The 19,614-nt window shown below is 55.9% G+C and overlaps 1 protein-coding gene and 1 long non-coding RNA gene across 11 annotated transcripts in view; one reads left to right on the top strand and one right to left on the bottom strand.

Moving 5' to 3' along the window:
* Msp300 (Muscle-specific protein 300 kDa) overlaps positions 1-19,614 on the top strand; it is a 98,650-nt gene that overhangs the window by 70,370 nt on the left and 8,666 nt on the right. For all 10 annotated transcript variants that reach the window (XM_025303277.1, XM_025303275.1, XM_025303271.1 and 7 more), the window contains 7 exons: positions 171-305; positions 1,859-8,229; positions 8,442-9,138; positions 9,247-9,546; positions 9,989-10,945; positions 14,602-14,904; positions 18,638-18,895. In XM_025303277.1, the coding sequence (XP_025159062.1) occupies positions 171-305; positions 1,859-8,229; positions 8,442-9,138; positions 9,247-9,546; positions 9,989-10,945; positions 14,602-14,904; positions 18,638-18,895 (9,021 nt within the window). The remainder of the gene's footprint in view (positions 1-170; positions 306-1,858; positions 8,230-8,441; positions 9,139-9,246; positions 9,547-9,988; positions 10,946-14,601; positions 14,905-18,637; positions 18,896-19,614) is intronic.
* Positions 11,714-14,523, bottom strand: LOC112589527 (uncharacterized). Its single transcript, XR_003113608.1, has 3 exons — positions 14,487-14,523; positions 12,372-12,860; positions 11,714-12,303 (listed from the first exon to the last, which is right to left on the bottom strand). It is a non-coding gene; the product is annotated as an uncharacterized LOC112589527 (long non-coding RNA).

The raw sequence follows: 19,614 nt of genomic DNA, 5'->3' as shown, positions 1-19,614 counted from the left end.
GACAGATATTGTTTCTCATCGCCGTATTTTCCGAACCGAGATTTTTTCCTATATCGAGAACGTGAACACGTAACACCATAGAGACTTGACTAAGAGATGATGACATAATACACCGCTCAACCTCACACGCGAAGTAATACCAATCTCCTCTCGCTTGCCGCAACGGGCAGGCTTTGCAGGATGAATTGACGAGCCGCGCGCGTCGAGTGTCAGAGCTCGAGTCGTTGGCGGAGGTAAGCGGACTGGCGACGACGCTGAAGGAAGCCCTCTTGGATGTGCTTGGTCGTCTCCAGCAAAAGCAGCAGGTACCCTACGCTTACCAGGGCTCGGGAGCTTTCGCAAACTTCACTCTTCTTCGTGCCTCGGTCGCTTTAAAATAATATTACAGAGGGTACAAAGGGATGCGAGAAAATTGATCCTCGCTTGTCGAAACTTGCCGAAGCTTCGCGCCGTAAAGAGAGAAAACTAGAAAAGAGGCTTGCCAGTTGCCGTTATTACAAAGCTAGGGGCTTCATAGAGGCGAATTAAATGCCGCATAGACAGATAGATTAAATCACAGATCGCTAAAATTGATGATGGTCGCGCACCGAAAAATCGACAGCTGCCAGACGCGCTGCGAGCGCGCCGAGCAATTTTATGTATCTTTCACTCGAGCGCGTAAGTCGTTATTTCGCATCATATTCCCGGCATGCTCGTGTGCCGGAAACGATCCTCGCGGTCGTGTGAATTAATTAGGGACGACACCGAGCGCTTTGTAATGGGCGGCAAGTGAGTTCACGCAATTGCCCGCGATACATCACAGCGGTCATCTTTGCTCGTCGAGCTTAAACAGTTTCTTTTGCACGCTTGCGGACATGGATAGTTTAACTGGTAGAGCAAGCATTTTATTCTGGGTATATATTCTTTCTTTTTCGCTTCTCTCTTTTTTCATCATCGTCGCTGCAAGACATATATATATATATATATATATATATGCGCTTTTCGTTATCACGCACTTCGTCATTTCATCATTATAGATATCACGCACCGTACATTACTTCTTAGTTCACTGTACATTATTATTTGTATCATGACTGTTATGTATTTTCGTTTACCTTAAGGTGATGGATGTAATATAGGCACTGCATGTATAATTAAGGAATGTTAATACACACATTGCTGTAATACATCATATATATATATACATACATATATATATATATAAATAATTAAAGGGTTCTTACATTAATATCCCGCCCTTTTACTCCCCTGTCTTGTTAATCGTTATATTTATATGTATCGTATATTATCGTAGTCAATAATAAATAATCATACCGGCGTAAATAATAATATCTGCAAGTCCGTGAATATCCCATGACTCACTTTGACATTATAGTTTTGTAACGTAACAACATCGAATGCAGTTCTCCGCAAGAATTCCACCGAGAGGTGTTCGTATCAAGAGAGAGGATCATTTATTGTAATATATACATTTTATTATTTATTATTTTATTACTTATCACTATATATATCACGTTTACTAAAAAATTATAAAACAATCGTGAGCGACCCGCGTAATCAACGAAAGAGTTCAAACTGACAAACTCCGCTTTCTTTCTCTCTCTCTCTCTCTCTCTCTGTCTCTCTCTCTCTCTCTCTTTCTCTTTCTCTGTTCTAACTTCCGTTCTGGTTTATTTAATAAATTAAAGGAAACTACATCGCGAAACTAGTGTCACATTGATCGCTCATAAACGACGAGTAGTCGATAATATATCTCATTCAGAACGTAGAGCATCATCCTTAATAATGACACGAACCGCTTGAATGTCGCGAGTCATATCTCGAGAAGATGTTCTCAAGGCGATTGTTATCCTCGTAGGAGATTTACGACGAAGAGGCTCAGGCCGACGACGAGTCGACGGAAAGAGACAATGCTACTCTAGACGAAGCGCCCTCAATTCACTCTTCCTTGGAAGCCGGTCCGCCGTCCTTGGCTGACGTCTCCCTGCAGACAGGTCAAAGTTTACTGCTCGACGACGTAGTCGAGAAAAAGACGCAGCTCACGAAGCAGACGTCCACGACGCAGATGCCGTCGACGACCACGTGTCACTCGTTGACGACGCAGACCACGCAAGCCCTGCTGCCGAGCGAGAGCGCTCAGACGCAGGAGGCCATAAAAGTCCTGAAAACGACCACGGGCGATCACGACGTGATCGAGATAGCGACCAAGTACGTGCCGCCGAGTTTCGCCCAGGAGGTGAGGACGCAGCGGGAGCAGTCGAGCGTTCTACCCGACGAAGACATCGTCGTCGACATGAAGTACCAGGACGCGAAGAAGGCCAACAGCGCGACGAGCGAGCTGAACATCGTCCACGCTGCGCCGCAGTCCTTCGAGACAGTGTTAGTCGAGCCGGACGACGTCACCACCGAGGTGGTCGTCGACGCTGACGGCACCAAGAGGATCATCGTGAGGAAACTGCGACGCACCACAGTCACCAGCAGGCAGACTACTCAGCAACGCGTGTCCACGCTGTCGACGGCGCTCGGAGACGCGCCGCCGATGATGCAGGCTTTCTCAGAGGCCGCGATGAGGGACCAGCAGGTCACCGTGACCAGGACCAGACCGGACGGCACCATCGAGACCACGACGAGGCAGATTTACGGCGGTAGGGTTACCACGGCGGCGCCTACCGAAGGCATCAACGTGGAGGAGTACGAATCCGAGCCTCATTACACGCGCATGGTGACGCAAGGTCAGATCGGAGACATCAGCTGTCAGCCGGTGGAAGAGGAGATACTGATGGAGGGCGGTGAGTACCAGACGAGCACGTCGAGCGTCCACGCCGTGGTGCAACAGGTCACCAGGCGGGTCATCAAGAGGACGCGCAGGATCATTCGCAAGGTCACCATAATAGACGGCAAAGAGACCACTACGGAGGAAGTGATCGAAGAACCTGAAGAGGTGGAGATCGACGAGCAGGACATACCTCACATCAGCATCAACGTGGTTAAGAGCGAAGATCAGAAGACTATAGATCCGGGGGAGAGATTGATCGAGGGTACAACGAAGCAACATGAAACAACAAGACCGATGGAACCCTGCACTCCCGGTAGTCCGATGCAGGGACCGTTCTTCGGGCCGTTCGCCAAGGACATGGTGACCACGCCTCGAGAAGAAACCGAGGAGCCGGCGACGGAAACGTCGACGACGGTCGCGGCGAAAGACGACGACGTCGTCGCGGCAGTTGAAACTTCGAGTGTCGAGGTACGAAGGAAGAAAAGCGTAGAGCAGCAAGAACCTACGGCGGAATTAACGGACTCGACGGCGGAGGCAGCAGATTCCAAGATAGAGGTACCGGAATCTGCGAGAAGCCCGACAGAAGAAGCGCTTCCATCGCCGAGAGGAATAGACGATAAGAGTGTAGCATCGGAAGAAACGAAACGACCGACGGACAAGCAGGAATTCGATCATTTCCTTAGCGAGGTAAACGGCTTAGGTAGAGTCACGGCGGTCGACAGCCAGGCGCTGATCGATGCTGAGCGGTCTGGCGTTTTGCAGACTCCTGCCGAGGACGTCTCAGTTAGCGCGACACATGCGGAATCTATAAAATCCCCATTAGAGCCGGCGGTGACAGATGATGACGAACCGGTGGTCACCAAGGCTACTTGTAAGTCTGACGATGCACCAGTAAAGAGCGAAACACCCAGTATCGAGCTAGAGAATGGCACGGTAGAAGTAGAAACGCACCACGACGGTAGCAGCACCATAGAGGCTGGTAAAGATGTCGATGTATTGACTGTCGTTGTATTAGAGGAAAAGATTGAGCGAAAGGACCAGCCGGGAATATCAGAGAAAGAGGTACCGATCGAACCATCCGCAAGCAAAGAGGAAGATGACGACATGATGGTGGTGGCGTCGTCTCCAAAGTCGGAGCCACGAACCGATGACGAACCGATCGTGCCGCCAAGTGAATCAGACACCGTGAAACCCGATGAATCCGTAGAAAGAATTATCTCAACATCAAGAGACACGGTGACACTTGCCAAAGAACCGGAGATCCCGTCGGGCTTGTTCGTGGAAGAGGAGGAGGAGGAGGAGGAGGAGGAGGAGGACGATTCCAAGGACGAAGCGTTCAAACCGGAGTACAAACCGGTGTTCCACAAGGTTGAGATATCTCTATCCGTGCGCAAGGACGACGAACAGGCGGAACCTTTGGTGTCCATCAAGACTCGAGCAGAACGACCCGAGCTCGCTCCATACCGCATCGTCAAGGAAGACGTAGACATCAGTCTTCCGGCGGACAAGAAAAAGACGGAGGTGATTTACGATAAAATCGTGCAGACCAGCGCTTTTCTCACCGCTGAAAAGGAAACGGAGACCTTGCAACAACAGATACCTACGGCTGAGAAGGAAACAGAGACCTTGCAGCAGCAAGTATCTACGGCTGAGAAGGAGATCGACGTTCGCGTCGAGTCGTCGGAGAAGAGCAAGTCGGACACCACCAGTCACAAGAGCAGGAAAAAGAAACGGCACAAGACCAAGCCGGCAGCCACGGAGAAGCTCACGGAAACGGAATCCAGCCAGTCGATCGCTACGTCGGTCGCCGAGTCTATGGAGATCAACATCCCGTCGTCGGACTCGTCCAAGCATGCCAGCGAGCAACCGCAGCCGGACGTCGCCGAGATCATCAAGTCCATCACCGAATCGTCCTTGAGCTTAGACGATCATGCCATGCCGGAGGACAACGGCTACCAAGCGGACGACAAAACCATGGATGAATTGTCCGTTGCGCTGGAAGACGAGGACGGAGCGAAGAAGAAGAGGAAGAGGAAGAAGAAACAGAAGCAGAAGGTACGATTAACTCGAGACGAAGAGTCGACTCAGGTGCCCAAGTCCAGCAGCGACGACGCTGCGTTCACGGACGATAGTCTTCCTCTGGAGGTTCCCAAGTTGGAAGAGATGACCGAGGAGAAAAAGCCGCAGGAGGACCATGTGATAAAAGTGATAAAAGAAGATGTGATCGAAACTTTGGAAGAGCACACGGCGAGAGAAGAAGGCGCAACGGAAGGAGAAGAAGACAAAGCAGAAGACGGAGCTGAAGAAGTCGAGACGATGCCGCAGAAAGAGGCTATTATAGCGCACAAAGTTGCACTGGACGACGCGAATACTCAAACCACAGTGGAGACGTGCGACGCATCGACCGCGCTCACCCCGAAGGTAGACGAAGAGAGCATCTCTACGTTCGCGCAAACGTCTCCCGAGCCGGTACCGCTGACACTCGAAGAGGAGGTTCAAACAGCCAAGACCGAGGAGACTCACGTCGAGACGCAGACGATATTAGAACCCGGCCTCGACTTTAGCGCGCAGATGGCCGAGGAGACGCCGGAAGTTGAAGATTCCGGCGTGCAGACTGCGACACCTACAGCGACGCTGATGGAGGAGCTCGCGGTGCAAACCAGCCCGATAGAAGACAGTTCGCCTGCCGCTGTCGTAAGAACAGAGAAGGAAGATTCCCAAGCGCAAACGGTACAGATCGACATCCTCTCCACGGAAATGCAGACCTCGCCCGTTGAGGTAGCCCCCATGATAGCGACCGAGACCCAAACGGCGATAAACACCATGATGGAGGTGGAACAACAGACCACCCCGTCACCGGTGGAGGAGAAGATCGCGCTGCTGGAAACCGCCATTCAAACGTCGTCTCCGGAAGTGCCGGAGTCCCTGGAGAAGCACATGCAGACGAGCGCCCCGTCGAGTCCGGAGCTGCCGGACGTCTCGCACATGGATACTCAGACGGTCGCAGCTCCAGAAGCAGCGCCAGCCGAGACGACGGAAACCCAGACGACGCCCGAGGTGAGCCCTCGGCAGGTGGAGCTGCAGGAGACCGAAATGCAAACGAAATCACCGGAACCGACTATGGAGACGACGATGCAGACGAGCCCGGTGAGTGTCAGCCCGGAACCTACGCGAGTAGTAGTGTGCGAGGAGTCCTCGATGCAAACCAGCATCGAGGAGGCGAGGCAGACTACAGAGGAGGAGTCGCAGACCAGCTCGCCGGAGAAGACTCAGACCCACGACAGTTCGGTGCAGATTAAAACGATGGAGCTGATACCGCATGTTGAAGAGAGCGTGCAGAATATCCCCGAGACGTGCGAGATCAGCGCGCAGACGTCGCCGAAGGAAGAGAAACCAGCGGCGGAGACTGCGTCGGTGTCTCAGCAGACCGCACAGATTACCACGCATACCGTCGAGGTGTCTACCGAGGATCTGAAGGCAGAGACAGGCGAAGCAGCGGATGCCCAGGAAGTGGCCGTTGCGATGGAGCCGATTATCTCGGAGGTGGAAGAGGAGCAGGAGGAGGAAGTGCCGCCGTCTGCGGAATTATTAGAAACTCCAGCAGCACCTGATGTACAAGTACCAGAAAACGCGAGGTCCCTCGAGGAGGTGAAGGAGACAGAGGTTGCGGCTGATGAGCCGGAACCGGTCCAGCCGGTAGACGTTGTTCCCACGAGCGTTCCGGAAAGCACCGTAGAAACAGAAGCGCCCATCGAGAGAGAGACGAGAGATCGACTTGCTGAGTTACCCGCAGCGAGGGAGAGTCCAAGGCCATTGGAGACTGATGCGAGGGCGAAGGGATCTACGACGCCTTCGACCTCGGAGAAGGACACTACTCCAGACACTTCGTTCGAGATCCACGTTCAGGCAACCATAGAGCTGTCCGCCAGCGACACGCTCGACAGCGTAGCGTCTGGCAGCAAAGAGTCATCTGACACTTCCCGGGAGACCACGGTGACCGAAGATTTCAGTAATGACGCAGCTGCAGCTGCTGCTGCTGCTGCTGAGCAAGACAGCAAGGCAGCGAAGCGTCAAAGAAGGAAGAGAAAGCACAAGACCATGGAGATCAGTCTACCGAGCAAGTCCGAGCTCGAGTCCATATTCGGGCAACCGCAAATCGAGTCGCAAGATATTGCCTTGAAGCTCTCCTACAGTGACGTCGCCAAGAAGAACACCGGCAGGCAAAGGTCCCCGGTAGGAGACGTCTTGGACGACATTCTAGATGACGTGGTATCCGAACACGTCCCTCAGACGATACCTCAGTACCCTGAGCCAGACTTGAAGTCGGAGGGTACCGCGTTGAGAACTGTGATAGAGAGCGCGAAGTACGCGGATGAGAAGGGCATTCAAGGTGTAGCAGATGTCTCAACTACCTCGAAAACAGTACCTACATCGACGATCGATCGATTCGCGATCGACTCGAGTCGCAACATTCCAGAAGCAACAGCAGTACCTGAAGTGCGAATGCCTTTCATACTCGGCAAACTGACGATGGAGCCGCTGCTGATGCCGTTGGAGCAACAGAAGTTGTCCGAGCAATCGGCGGCACTCGCGCAATCGTCGCCCGAGCCAATGGACACCACCGAGGAACCGTTGACGCCCGTGGAAGTGGAGCAACCTATCCTGAGTAAGGACCAACGGACAGAGATCAAGACCTATGCTAAAGTGATATCCGAGTCGCACAAGAAATCCGCGCCACCGGCCTCGACTGGCGCCGGAAAATACGACGAGAAGGAGCCGCAGCTGTGGAAAGAACCCGCCACCTTACCGTCGCCTCACACCTTGTCCGCGACCTTCCTCCTGAAGGAATCCCTGGAATACGGCGTGAAGCCGCAGCACCAGGCTGCGCAAACGATGCAGGCCACCAGACTGATCAGCGATCGGGTGAAGAGTCTGCAGAATACCAACGAGTCCAGTCACCTGGGCAATATCCTGCACATCGCGCACCTGGAAGAGGTCACTACGGACAGGCTCGCGGAGGAACGCTCGTCGGACGTCCGCAGGGAACTGGCGCAACTGAGGAACGCCGTTCAGGAGAACGACGTGGTGGTGGTCGAGGAAACGCTCGTCACCGTCGTCGAGACCATCTCGACCTGGCTGGAGACCATCGAGTACCGCATCTTCTTGAACAGAAAGTGCCCGGCCGGGCCTTCGCACGAGGATGCCAAGACATTCGTCGAGCTGAAGGATGAGGTGAATCACGTGGAGGAGAGTATCCGTGAGCTCGACGACATCTGGAAACAAGTGGAGCCGGCCTATCCGGAGGAAGAGCGGGAGAGACTGCAGGAATGCGTGGATGCTCTCGAGCATCAGGTGAAGATCATCGAGCATGTCACCGCCGACGGGGAGAAGTACGCGAGCAGCCAATTCGCGAGGTGGGACGAATTCTTGAACGGTGTGAACAACGTGTACAGGTGAGCTATCATCATGCGGAAGTAAACAATATATTCGACGTGACTAAGTATTAAAATCATTTTGCTCTCTTTCTTTCTCTACACGCAAAGAGAGAGAGAGAGAGAGGGGGGGGGAGAGAGAGAGAGAGAGAGAGAGACTGAGAGGTATATCTGATTCCTTTGATTTAATATTTTCAATGTATTTTATTTTTCAATCCCTTTTTATATCACAGATTGGTCGAAGAACAACGGACGCTGCTCGACCACATAATCGAGAGCGAATGTTCCACGCAGTGGAAGCTGCGGGAGCTCGACAAGTTGGAGAACACGAATCGCTGTCACATGTGGCAGACGAGCAAGCTACTGGGCGCCGCTCGTGAATTGCTTCGGGATCATCCCGGCAAGATCATACCCGAGGAAACGTACGCCGTGCACGAAATGACAAAGATCATCGAGCACGGTGTGTGCGTCGAACGGGAGCGTCTTCTCCAGCTGCTCGCCTTAGCCGAGGAGTACGAGCAGACGCTTCAGGAATTCGCGCAGATCACCGAGATCGCGGAGAACCTGCTGGACAGCCCGATCTCTGTGGTGAGTCTGGAGCACCTTCAGGAGGAGATGCAGAAGCACAGGAAGTTCTTCGTCAACCTGAATCACTGTCGCGCGATCCTCGAGTCGCTGGAGGGCAATCTGGACCCGGAAACGAGAGCCAAGCACTCCAGTCTGCACGAGGAGCTGCACGGCAGAGCGACGGCATTGCTCGATCAGGCGGCTTCAAGGGCGCAACAAATGGCGTTGGCCGCGTCGCGCTGGATGCTCCTGGAGCAGGGCGTGAAGGAGGAGAGAGGCTGGCTCCAGGTTGCGCATCAACGCGTTCCCGATCTCCAGACTGTCACGTCGATCGACTACGACCAGTACATCTCCCTCTATCAGGTCGGTGATTGCGCTGACACGGCGCTGTCGGCCGTAAATTTTCATTCGTTCCAGAGATTTCTATGAAATGTTCATCTTTTCGTAACCCGCTGATTCGTCACGCTTCAGTCCCTGTCGTCGGACGTAGCGACTCACCATGCGCGATTGATTCAACTGCTCGACGTGGCGCGAGGTCTTCGCGACCTCGTCGACATTGAAGACCCCGAGGACCGATACGGCGAGGCTCTGGATGTGATAGTGAAGCTACAGGAGGACATCGAAGCCTCTCTCAGGAGACTACTCGCTTTCAAGGACAATTGGAATCATCAGGAGGCGCTGACGGATCGGCTGGAGCAGTGGATGACTTCGGCCGAGAAGGAGCTTGCCGTGTTGCGCGACCCATCGGGGAGCTCCATGCGTCAGTTTTGGGTGAGCACTCTTTTCCAGATTCTCTTTCGCTTAGAGAGGGGCCTTCTGTACGAGTGTACATACGAGTATATATTTATAACTTGATAATCTCCGGCAAAAGTGTTCTTCTACGGGCTATATCCGCGCGTGCATTTGGGTCACGTTTTTCCGATGTCGCATTTGGCCACGTGCCATCGCAGACGCAAGTCTCCTTCATCGTCAGCCGTATTTTTGGCGCGATTGAGAGCGGAAGACACAAGAGTGTCTTCTTACGTGATGTTGGATCGGCTCCCTTCTTTTCACCGAGAATCCTCATCTGTGGATCTCAATGTGGCATAAGATCGAAAAAAAGAAAAAGTTGCGGCGCGCGAATACGATCGGCGAGAGCCGAGCGGTCGAAAGAAGGCCGCGACGTTGAAGGCCATCCCGTGCGACTCTACGCGCGCTCTTGTTCCGCCCGCAGGAATTGAAGGCGCAGTACGAGGTGCACAACAACATGCGCAACGAGGCGTACAACTACTTCGAGCAAGCTCTACGAGTGATCCCCTTGGCGGACGAGATGCTGCAGCGGCAATTCCGCGGCGAGTTGCAGAAGCGTTGGAAGGACGTCAGCGAGAAGATCAGCGAGATCCAGGAGGACGTGACCCGCAGCATCTCGTCGGAGGAGATCTCGTCAAACGAGAAGCTGAAGCTGCTCGAGAGGGAACTGAACGAGCTGCGGGTGACGATCAACAGTTTCCACGGGGTGCTGAAGACGGAGGAGGAGCTCGACCTGTACGTCGAGAGGCTCACCGTGCTGTTCGACAGGATCTTCCTGATCCAGGACGAGATCGGTCGGCTGGGCCTCCTGCCAGCGGCGGAGAGCGAGAGGGTCGGGATCCTGCTGTCGTCGGCGCGCTGCATAGAGGGTCTCATCAGCGAGGAGCTGGACTCGGCGCAGTTGCTCCGGGAGAGGATTCAGTGTCTCCAACGCGGACTGAATCGCTTCAGGAAGGCTCACAAGAGACTGTCGACTATCCTGGACCAATGCGAAGGGAGCGAGAAGCAAGGGAGCGAGCTGGTGGCAGCGGCCGTGGACCGCTGTCAGTCGGTCGCGGACGAGCTGGCGGTTCTCTGGCAGGACCTCATGGCGTTGAGGCAAACCCTGCACAACTTGCCGACGGGCATGAGGGTGACGGTGTCGCCGGTGGGCATCGAAAGGGACCTCTCCAACGTGCAGGACACGCACACCGAGCTAGAGTCGAGGTGCGCTCGCCTGCTCTCGTTGCTGCACAGCAAACTGGCGTTGTGGCGGCGTTTCGAGAGGCAGCTGGAGATGGTGCAGCAGTCCGTCCAAGAGGCGGACTACATGATGGAGCTGTTGACCGTCCAGGGCTCCGTCGATTACGACAGACTGCTGAAGGCTACCGAGCGGCTCGAGGTGAGTTATTTTTTCGCCGCGTTATCCGCCTCGCGCGGGAAAGTGGAACGACGTGGATCCGCTTACGAGGTCGGGCAGCCGACGAGTAAAAGCCGACCTGCCGTCGGCGACCTGTAACCTGTAATCAGCCGGAACATTGTTGCAACAGCGTCGATTTTTGCCGCGACGCCGATGCGACAAAATCGAACCGAACGACGCAAAATCGCGCGCGATTTCGAGGCCCCCGTGGAACTTTCCGCGATACTTATGAATAGTCAATCGGCAGTTCGTCGCGTGGCTGACTAAGATCCGATACAGATACAAAGCGATCTTATCAATGACACGGCGAGATCGTACACACGTGTTACACGAAGCGTCGCATCCCGGCAGGCCGCGCAGGCGTCGCGGCTTTCGCTCTCGCTCGTTCAGACTTTAGAGCCGCGTTATCGCGGACTAAAGCGGCGCCTATCAGTACCGCGGGACCCGTGGTCGCGTTTACGTCGCCGCCGAGAATATCCGCCAGCTCAGCCCGCCATCTCTCTCTCTCTTTCTTTCTCTCTTTCCGTCCCCCTTCTCTCCTCCTGCCGCGCGTTCAGTCCGCTGTCCACTGTCTCGAAACGCGCTCCCGTCGCGCGTTTCGATCTCCGTATTATCCGTCCGATAAGCGCGAGTCATCGACAAGTAGATCGAATGAGGCCCCGCGACTCTCCGCTCCGCGGACCGGCGTGACCCTCCGACGCTGGAATTCCACGACGAGGACGAAGCACAATAAATAGCCTCAAGGTAACGTCGCGTCGCCTCGGCCACGTGCGGCGAGCGTTTTCCTCAATGGCGCGACCGCGCTCGCGCGCGGTTTCCGCTCCGGCACGCGGGATTTCCGGCGACCGCGAGTTTCCGCGGAAAATTCCGTGACGTTTTCCGCTCGCGATTAGCAGCCGCGCGTGCTTCCTCACGGTGGTCTCAGGAGTCAGAGTGACGGGTCAGTGCAGGCGAGCGAACGCGTGGTGACGATATTCGCGGCGAATTAGCCGACCCGAGAGCGCCGGAAACGGCGCGTCTCTCGGATGTCCGATGGATCGATCCGCGGCATTCACCTCTTTTTTTCTTTTTTTTTCCACTGAACGCTCCAGCGCCGCGAAACAAGCGCGTTCTCGCGGCTGGATATCCGCGAATGGCAACCGGATGCACGTACGCTCATGCGGCACCGGCGTGCTCTCTCTCTCTCTCTCTCGCGTGCGTCGCGCTGCGCGTTTCAGAAGGTGAGGAGAGACCGTCGTTCTCGTAGCTGCGAAAGTCCGCGCGCGAGAAGCCCAGAAGAACGCGCGTTTCCCCTTCCCCGCGGCTGCATTCGCGTCCCGCCAGCGTCCCATCTCTCGTATCTGTGAAAAAAGAACGAAATCTCAAGGCTTTTGGCGGATTCTGCCGGCGTCTAGGCGGATGATCCAACCTTGAGAGTCCTCATCCTCGCGACACTTTGCAGCGGCCACGCAGTCACGAGCCCTTTGCTTCACCCTGAGCAACCTCCTCGTGAGCGTCGTTGCGGCGAACTACGTGAACCGGAACCGCTGGTGGCACACTCGGCCGGCGAAGAAACCCGGCGGACATCTCGCGGCGATCTCGGAGCGATCGATTCGATGACGCTCGCCTGCGACTCGCGTTCGCACAAAATCGTCATTGATATTTCCGCGCGAAGCCGGCCGAGCGCGTTGCGTTCTCCGCGAATTCTCGCGCGCACGCTTTCGCAAGGATTTATTTCCGCCTTGATGGTCTCGCCTCTGCGTTCGCCGCCGCGCGTGACCGTCGCGCCGCGACGGGAGTCCGCGACGCAGCGGGACATATATGAAGCAAATATATGCACCGTTATCCGGCGACGCGTATTAAGTCGGCGTAGATTGCGTGAGGCGTGAAGCAGTTGCAAAGCAACAGGTCGCGAGACCTGTAACGAGATAGTGGCGTGGTACGTAAAGCGAAGAACACGGTGCGCGCGCGATGCCACGCACGTTGGATCCTCTCCGCGTGCGGTCGGCCGGGATAAGCGCGATTAAGCGAGAATAGCAGCGCGATGTACAGTTATTATCGACATTTTTCCGCGAGACCAGACCGGCGAAGTTGTACGTTCGACTCTCCGCGATCAGTCCGCGATTATACGCTCGCATGCTCGCACAAGTGCAGGTGCGCCGCTGGAAATCCGTGGAGCGGAGCGTCGGTCTCCGGTCTCACGCGCCGAGCCGCGCCGGCGGAAAATCCGCGGAAAAAGTCTCTCACAAGATCGTCCGCGGTCGGCGCGGCGGCGAAAGAGCCAACGCGGACGCGTCGTTATCGGAGCGATAAGAAGCGTCGCGTCGCGCTCCGCCGCCGCGACGCGACGCGACGCGACGCGGACGCAAGAAATAGCGCGTCGAGCGCGCTAACGAGCGCCTACGGCTAATCCACTTTAGAAATAATTACGCAGGATGACGTAGAGAAGGATGACCGACTGAAGTCTAGCGCTCGGGCTTAAAGCTCGACGTGGCGCGATACGCTATGTGTAAACTGTGGCACGTGGAGAAGCACGCGTCGCTGCGAGAGTCGCGGCTGCGGCTGGCCGAGCGTGTATTTACCATTTCCTTTCCTAGTAGCCGCTATTGATTTATCCTCGCGCGTCTCGTGTCGGGGCATTCGAAATGTAGGAATGCTAAGGTAAACCGCCTGACGATTAACACACCAACGTGGCCTCACGTAAAATATGCACGCGCGCGCGCGAGCGAGGCCCGACGCGATGCGATAATCGCGCAACACCGCGCGCCGCCGTAAGTAGTCGCGAGTATTATTATTTGCCGACGGACCCTCCCACAGGGAGGATGCACCGAGGGAGGGACGCGGTGTCGAGAGCGCTATCGAGAGACAGAGAGAGAGAGAGAGAGAGAGAGAGAGAGAGAGAGAGAGAGAGAGAGAAAGAGAGAGAGATAGAGAGAGAGAAAGCGGCGGCTGCAATCGGAATACGGCATTCGGCATCGGAGTCGTCAATTTCCGCGTACGCCTTTCCGCGCGCGGGAAACTCGCGGCGAGGTGAACGAACTCGAGTACACGACACAGAATTAGTTCAACCACGTTCTGACCGAATTCATGTCGCGGCTCTCGAAACGTGCTGGTCTCGTGCCGCAAATTTATTTATAGCGCGTTTTAAGTAAAACCGGCGTGCCTGCGCTTTCTTTGAATTGTCTGGCGCGAAGCCGCCGCGCTACGCCGACCATCGAGATCTCCGTGCTTCCCGAGATCGCTTCGCGACGGATATCAACGCTCTCGATCGACGCGGGAATTTCGCGGCGTATCCCCGAAATCCCGACGCGTCCGATGAGGATCGAGAATCCGAGGGAATCAGTAGCGAGAGAGAGAGAGAGAGAGAGAGAGAGAGAGAGAGAGAGAGAGAGAGAGAGAGAGGGTAATCCGTCATCTTGCAGCTGACGGCCGGTCGTTCCAACTTCTTGGTGAGTTCACTGACTGTTAAATCATATGTCTGTCCTTTGTTTTTCCTTCAACTTGGACAAAGACAGACGTATGATTTAACTGTCAGCTAACTCACCAAGGAATCGGAACAACCTGGCCTGGCGCGCGCGCGCGAGATTGACAGTCGCGCGCGCGAGCGACTGTCAATCTCGCGCGCTAATCTTGCCCGTGTCTTCTTTGCGATCCTGCAGGGTCTGAGCGGCGATTTGGGCGCCCGGGAAGTTCTCATTGGCGAGCTACGTGCCGCCGCCGAGCCTTTGCGGGAGAGTTGCGCCGCAGAGGTCCGCGAGAAGGTCGACGCGGCGGTAAATGAGGCTGTACAGGCTTGGGAGGACACAAGGGCCGAATTGGACGCCCTTTGCACCCGCTATCAGCGCGCGTGCAACCTCTGGCAGCAGTACAGGGACTCGAGCGCCGCGGTGAAAGCCTGGGTGGACACCCAGATGAACAGCGTGGTGAACCTGCCGCCGGAGGAAGCAGTCAAGCAGATCAAGGTAGGTGGAGAGAACGCTTCCGTCGCTTGAAATTCAACACGAGTGGCCTTCGCGATTATCATAAGTCAAACGCGAGAGCCACTCGCCGCGCGTCGCGCCGGCCCGAAAGCAGTCCGCTTTCGGAAACACCGACCGCTCGCCGAGCCGATCTCGGCCGCGCGGAAGTGGAAGACGCGTGAGAGGACGCGCTAATGACGCGATAAGTAGCGTCCGAACGGGGACGCCTCTCGCGGGAGAATCGTGGATTCGCCCGGCGCGAACGGCGCTAATTTGCTAAAGAAATCATCGAGTCGCGCGTGCGAAAGTCGGCGAGATCGACGTCTCACGCCGAAAGGCAAGTCCTCCTCCGCTCGCGTTCTTCCTTCGTCCTCGAAATACAATCCGCCGTGATAACAGGCGCGCCAAGGGACGATGAGGAATGATGAGAGCGCACGACGACCTCGTGAAAAAGATAACTCGCGGTAAGCAATGCGAGGTACGAAATACGAATAAGTGACAACAGTTGAGACGCGGCTGTGCGATAAGCAACGGCAAGCTCGATAAGCGAGTGTACCGGATAAACAAGGTTGCACCTGGAGCGACACGATCTCGCTCGCGCTCTTCACACAAACCCTGACTCGCAGGCCGAGTGACGTGAATCGCGCGTGGGATAACTGATGTTGGAACTTGACTGACAACAAACTTGGCTATCAAGCATTTCTGCATACGCACGCACACATACACACACACACACACATAGTTCCGGTTCAACGGCGCGCGCGAAAATATGCTCGCGACGCTCGTCGACAGGCTGAAGAGAAGAGAAGAGCGACGGCGCGATTCGCGTGAAAAAGCACGATCGATATTTTCACTCGCACACTCCTCGCATCTCACCATCTCGACTCGCATCGACTGAGAGTGAGAACCTTTCCCTCCCACGAGACGGCCGCACGGCCCGACCGTGGCCGCCGGCGAGTCGGAGACTCGCGCAACAGACTCGCGCTTTCATCCCCTGAATGGAGAAGCGCGTGATGTCATCGTCCCCCCGCTGTGCGCGGGCGCACACTGTGCGCCATCGGCGTCGGGCGTGTGCCGATGATGAACACGCTCGTGTTCGACACGGGCGAAGAATCGAGCGAGAAGCGAGAGGTCGACCACACATCGTCGTGATCGTCGCCACCCCTCGGCCTCGCGCACACACAGGCGTGCCGGCCCTGGCAGGGGTAGGTCGGCGCGAGAATACGGGGCAAGAGGGCGGACGCGCGCATCGATCTCTCGCAGAGACTACGCCAGTCTGGTCCAGGGCGTCGAGGCGCTTGCAGCATCTCCGAGAATCGCGCTCTCTCGATTCTCCTGCGCTTCTCCTCGTCCGAGTCGAGCGAGTCTCGCCGGAGGAAGGAACGCGGCGAGCGCGGTCTTCGTTATCGCTGCCGTCGTCGCTTATCAGCCAGCCGCGTTTGAACACTCGCGCGTATCGGACGCGCGTGTTGCGAGAGCGTCAGCCTCGAATGATGCTCCTTGCGTGTGTGCGTGTGCTCTCGGCTGTGCGCGTGGGTACGTGTACACGCATCGACGACCGGTCGGACCATGTGTTCGCACGGCGACAGACGACAGTATAACGTCGCACGTGGACTCGCCTCGTTTCGGAGCGGAGGTTCGTGACGCGCGTCGTGAACAAGCAGGAGGCATGGCCGGCGGTTTCTGCTGAGACATGTGCACGCCGGAGGAAAGGAAGGTAAACGCACGCGCGCGCGCGCGAAGATTTCCGCGCGCGATCCGCCGAACGGGATGGACCAGTGAAAAGACGTGACTGTTCGACGCGCAGAGAGGCCGGAGATTAGCGCCGGCCTGAAACAACGGGACGGAAATAACTTTGGCGCTCTCCGAAAAGCACGCGGCCCGTGTCGCCTCGCGTAAATATTTTCCCCCGTCTCTACGTTTTTTATCGCCTCTAGCTAGAACCTCGCGCTGCTCACGGAGAGGCGAGAAATCGGGTCAGACTCGCGTCTGCGTCTCTCCTCGCTCTCTCCCTCTCTCTCTCTCTCTCTGTCTCTCTCTCTCTCTCTCTCTCTCTCTCTCTCTCTCTCTCTCTCTCTCTCTCTCTCTCTCACCTGCTCGGATTTTAACGGCGGTTTTCCGGAAAGCGAGTTTTCCGCGGAATCCTTTAATACGTACCGTGAACTTGGACCCTCGCGCCGTCAGTCCGTCAGAACTCGGCTGTACGAAGACTAATTACGCCGGAGATTAATTACGCCGGTGATTATCGAGGAGCAAGGCAGAAATCTGCCGCACGGAGAGCGAAGGTGTTGTCGTAAATCAGCGGAAAATCGTAACCGAGATTAATCGCGCGAAATTTTCACTCTCCCGCCGCGAATTGCTCAGCCGGTCGCTGAACGTGCATATTTACGCGGAATGCTCGACAGCGTCTTGATAAATTCGTTCGAAAAGGAAGCCGTTCGTTAAGCCCGACCGAAAAACCGAGAGAGCGGAACACCGCCCAAAGCGGAGCCGAGCACGTTCGCTCTCCCGTTTTGCATTTTGCGAAATAGATGAGCCGCGTACCACCCGGGTTGAGATTGTGAGACGAAAGCGAGCGCGTTTCACAAAGGCGGATGTCAGCGCATCGGAGGTCTTGCCCCGAGCCCGATAATGCATGCGTATCGCGAGACACTCGCACGTTTGTTTAGTCATCGAAGCCGCTGGAGGGGAGAAATGCCTCTTTTTCCTTTGGCTCGCCGTTGCTCCGATTTTATGTGAACACCGAAGAAAGACGCTCGCTCGTATACAGCGCGTTTTATGTGACGTCACACATACACACACACACACACACGCGTACACACACGAAGGACAAAGTCAAGTGCTGCTACAAAGTCTCAGCGAGACATCGGCGACGGAGATCAAATCGATGCGGATATCGCGTGAACGTCAACTATACAACTGTTCGACGCTCTTCAAACAATGGGAGAGGGGTGGGGGAGAGTTACAAGTTCGAGTATTTAATTATCGGGGTACAGCCGCAGAGAGCACGGAGACGCGCGTATCGATTTGCACTTGCATGCATGACGGGCGGGATGGGCGGGCGGAAGGAGGGAGAGGCGTGATAATTAACGCGATTACCGGCGGGGAAAAATCCGGCGCGAAAATGCGCGGGGGCGGGGAGGGGAGGGAGCAGCGAGAAGCTAAATCACGCGAAGGTAAGCGGCGACGAGACGCACAAGGAGAGAGACACAAGAGCGAGACAAGCGCAGGGCGGATCGTAATGGGGGGAAACGCGGTCTCACATTTTCGCGGTAAAGTCTGTTTTCCCACGTGGAGGAGGGATAATGGACACGCACTATACATGTCTATAAATACCGATAGAGCGCGATAAACGCACACGCCCTACATGTCGAAGACGCTAAGTGCTGAGTTCTGGATGCGTGCATCCTCTGGCTCGGCTGCATCTTCAGCCGAAGGGACTTCCAAACGCGCGATTACAATAATTTTATAATTATTATTGTAACCGAATATACACAAACACACGCGCATAACGCGTACGAGAGACGCTCCGTTTGATCGCAACGACGGACGGTCTCCGGCGGAAATTCTCCGAGGCGGAGAGTGAGAAAATCGTCACGCACAAACGAGCCACGCCGCGACTCTAACGGGTCGTCGTGTCCTTCCCTTGCCGCGAAGTCCCCGGACGAGAGGCGGCTAAGAGAGGCAGCTGCGAGAGGCAACGATCCGCATGAACGATGCTTCGAATCTGTCGTAGGTTTGCGAGGAGACCCTGGCGGAGCACAAGGAGAGACTGGCGGAACTGCGCGGTCTGGTAGCACAGATCGCATCGGACGTGGGTCTGGACGCCGGTGGACCGCTGCACTGCGAAGTCGAGGCGCTCGGTCAACGACTCGAAGATGTCCGCGAAACCTTGTCGACCCTCGCGGACACGGTGGACGCGCGTGTCCTCAACCAGGAACTCGCACGCGGCGATCTCTGCCAGACGAAAAATTTCCTGGACTCGGTCCAACAGGTACGCGCGCTCTCTCGCTCCTCCATTTTCGCGCTCGCCCATCACGACTCCCCCCATCCTGCCTGGCTACGTCATCAGCATCTCGCGCGAGAACCTGAGAATGCCTCGAGCGGCTCGTCTCTCGAGTCCCAGCCGAGAGACGAGCGGGCCGAGGAGAGGAAAGCAAAAGGATAAAAGAGAGAGAGAGAGAGAGAGAGAGAGATGTCACGTCCGTGACATCACGATCTGCGAATCGCGGTTCCGCTTCGGTTTCGCCCCCGCCGATTCCGCGCAGGCTAGGTAGAGCTCCGCTCGAGCAGAGAGTTCCCGAAATTTTCGGCCGAGCTGGCGCGGCCAGCTCGGCCGAAAACGGCGGTTAGTCATCCACCCTGGTACCTTCCGCACGTACGTGCGCGGATTCAGCGGGCCTTGGCGAGAACGTGCGAGACCTTCCTCGAATTTCTCGCAGTTAAAACATTTTTCAAGGATCGATGTGTACACACACCTTCGGCGAAGGTGATCGTTAGGCCCCGCCGCGCCGCGCCGGGCCGGGCTCGGTCTGACGTATCAACGGTCGGACGTCCGTCAGTTCCCGAGCGGGGCGCACCATTGGTGCTTGGCACAACCTCGATCATCGCTTCGCACGCGCGTTTATATTTTAATCGCGGTAGTTCCGAAACAATTTGTTATGTCAAGGCCGAGAGGCTTAACCCGGGGTGGCAATTACATCAGTCACGAAA

This window comes from Harpegnathos saltator, unplaced genomic scaffold, assembly GCF_003227715.2.
Source record: "Harpegnathos saltator strain DR-91 unplaced genomic scaffold, Hsal_v8.6 scaffold539, whole genome shotgun sequence".
In the NCBI taxonomy this organism is placed as follows: Eukaryota; Metazoa; Arthropoda; class Insecta; order Hymenoptera; family Formicidae; genus Harpegnathos; species Harpegnathos saltator.
The sequence above is the reverse complement of the archived record's forward strand: the minus strand, read 5'-3'. Positions and strand labels throughout refer to the sequence as shown.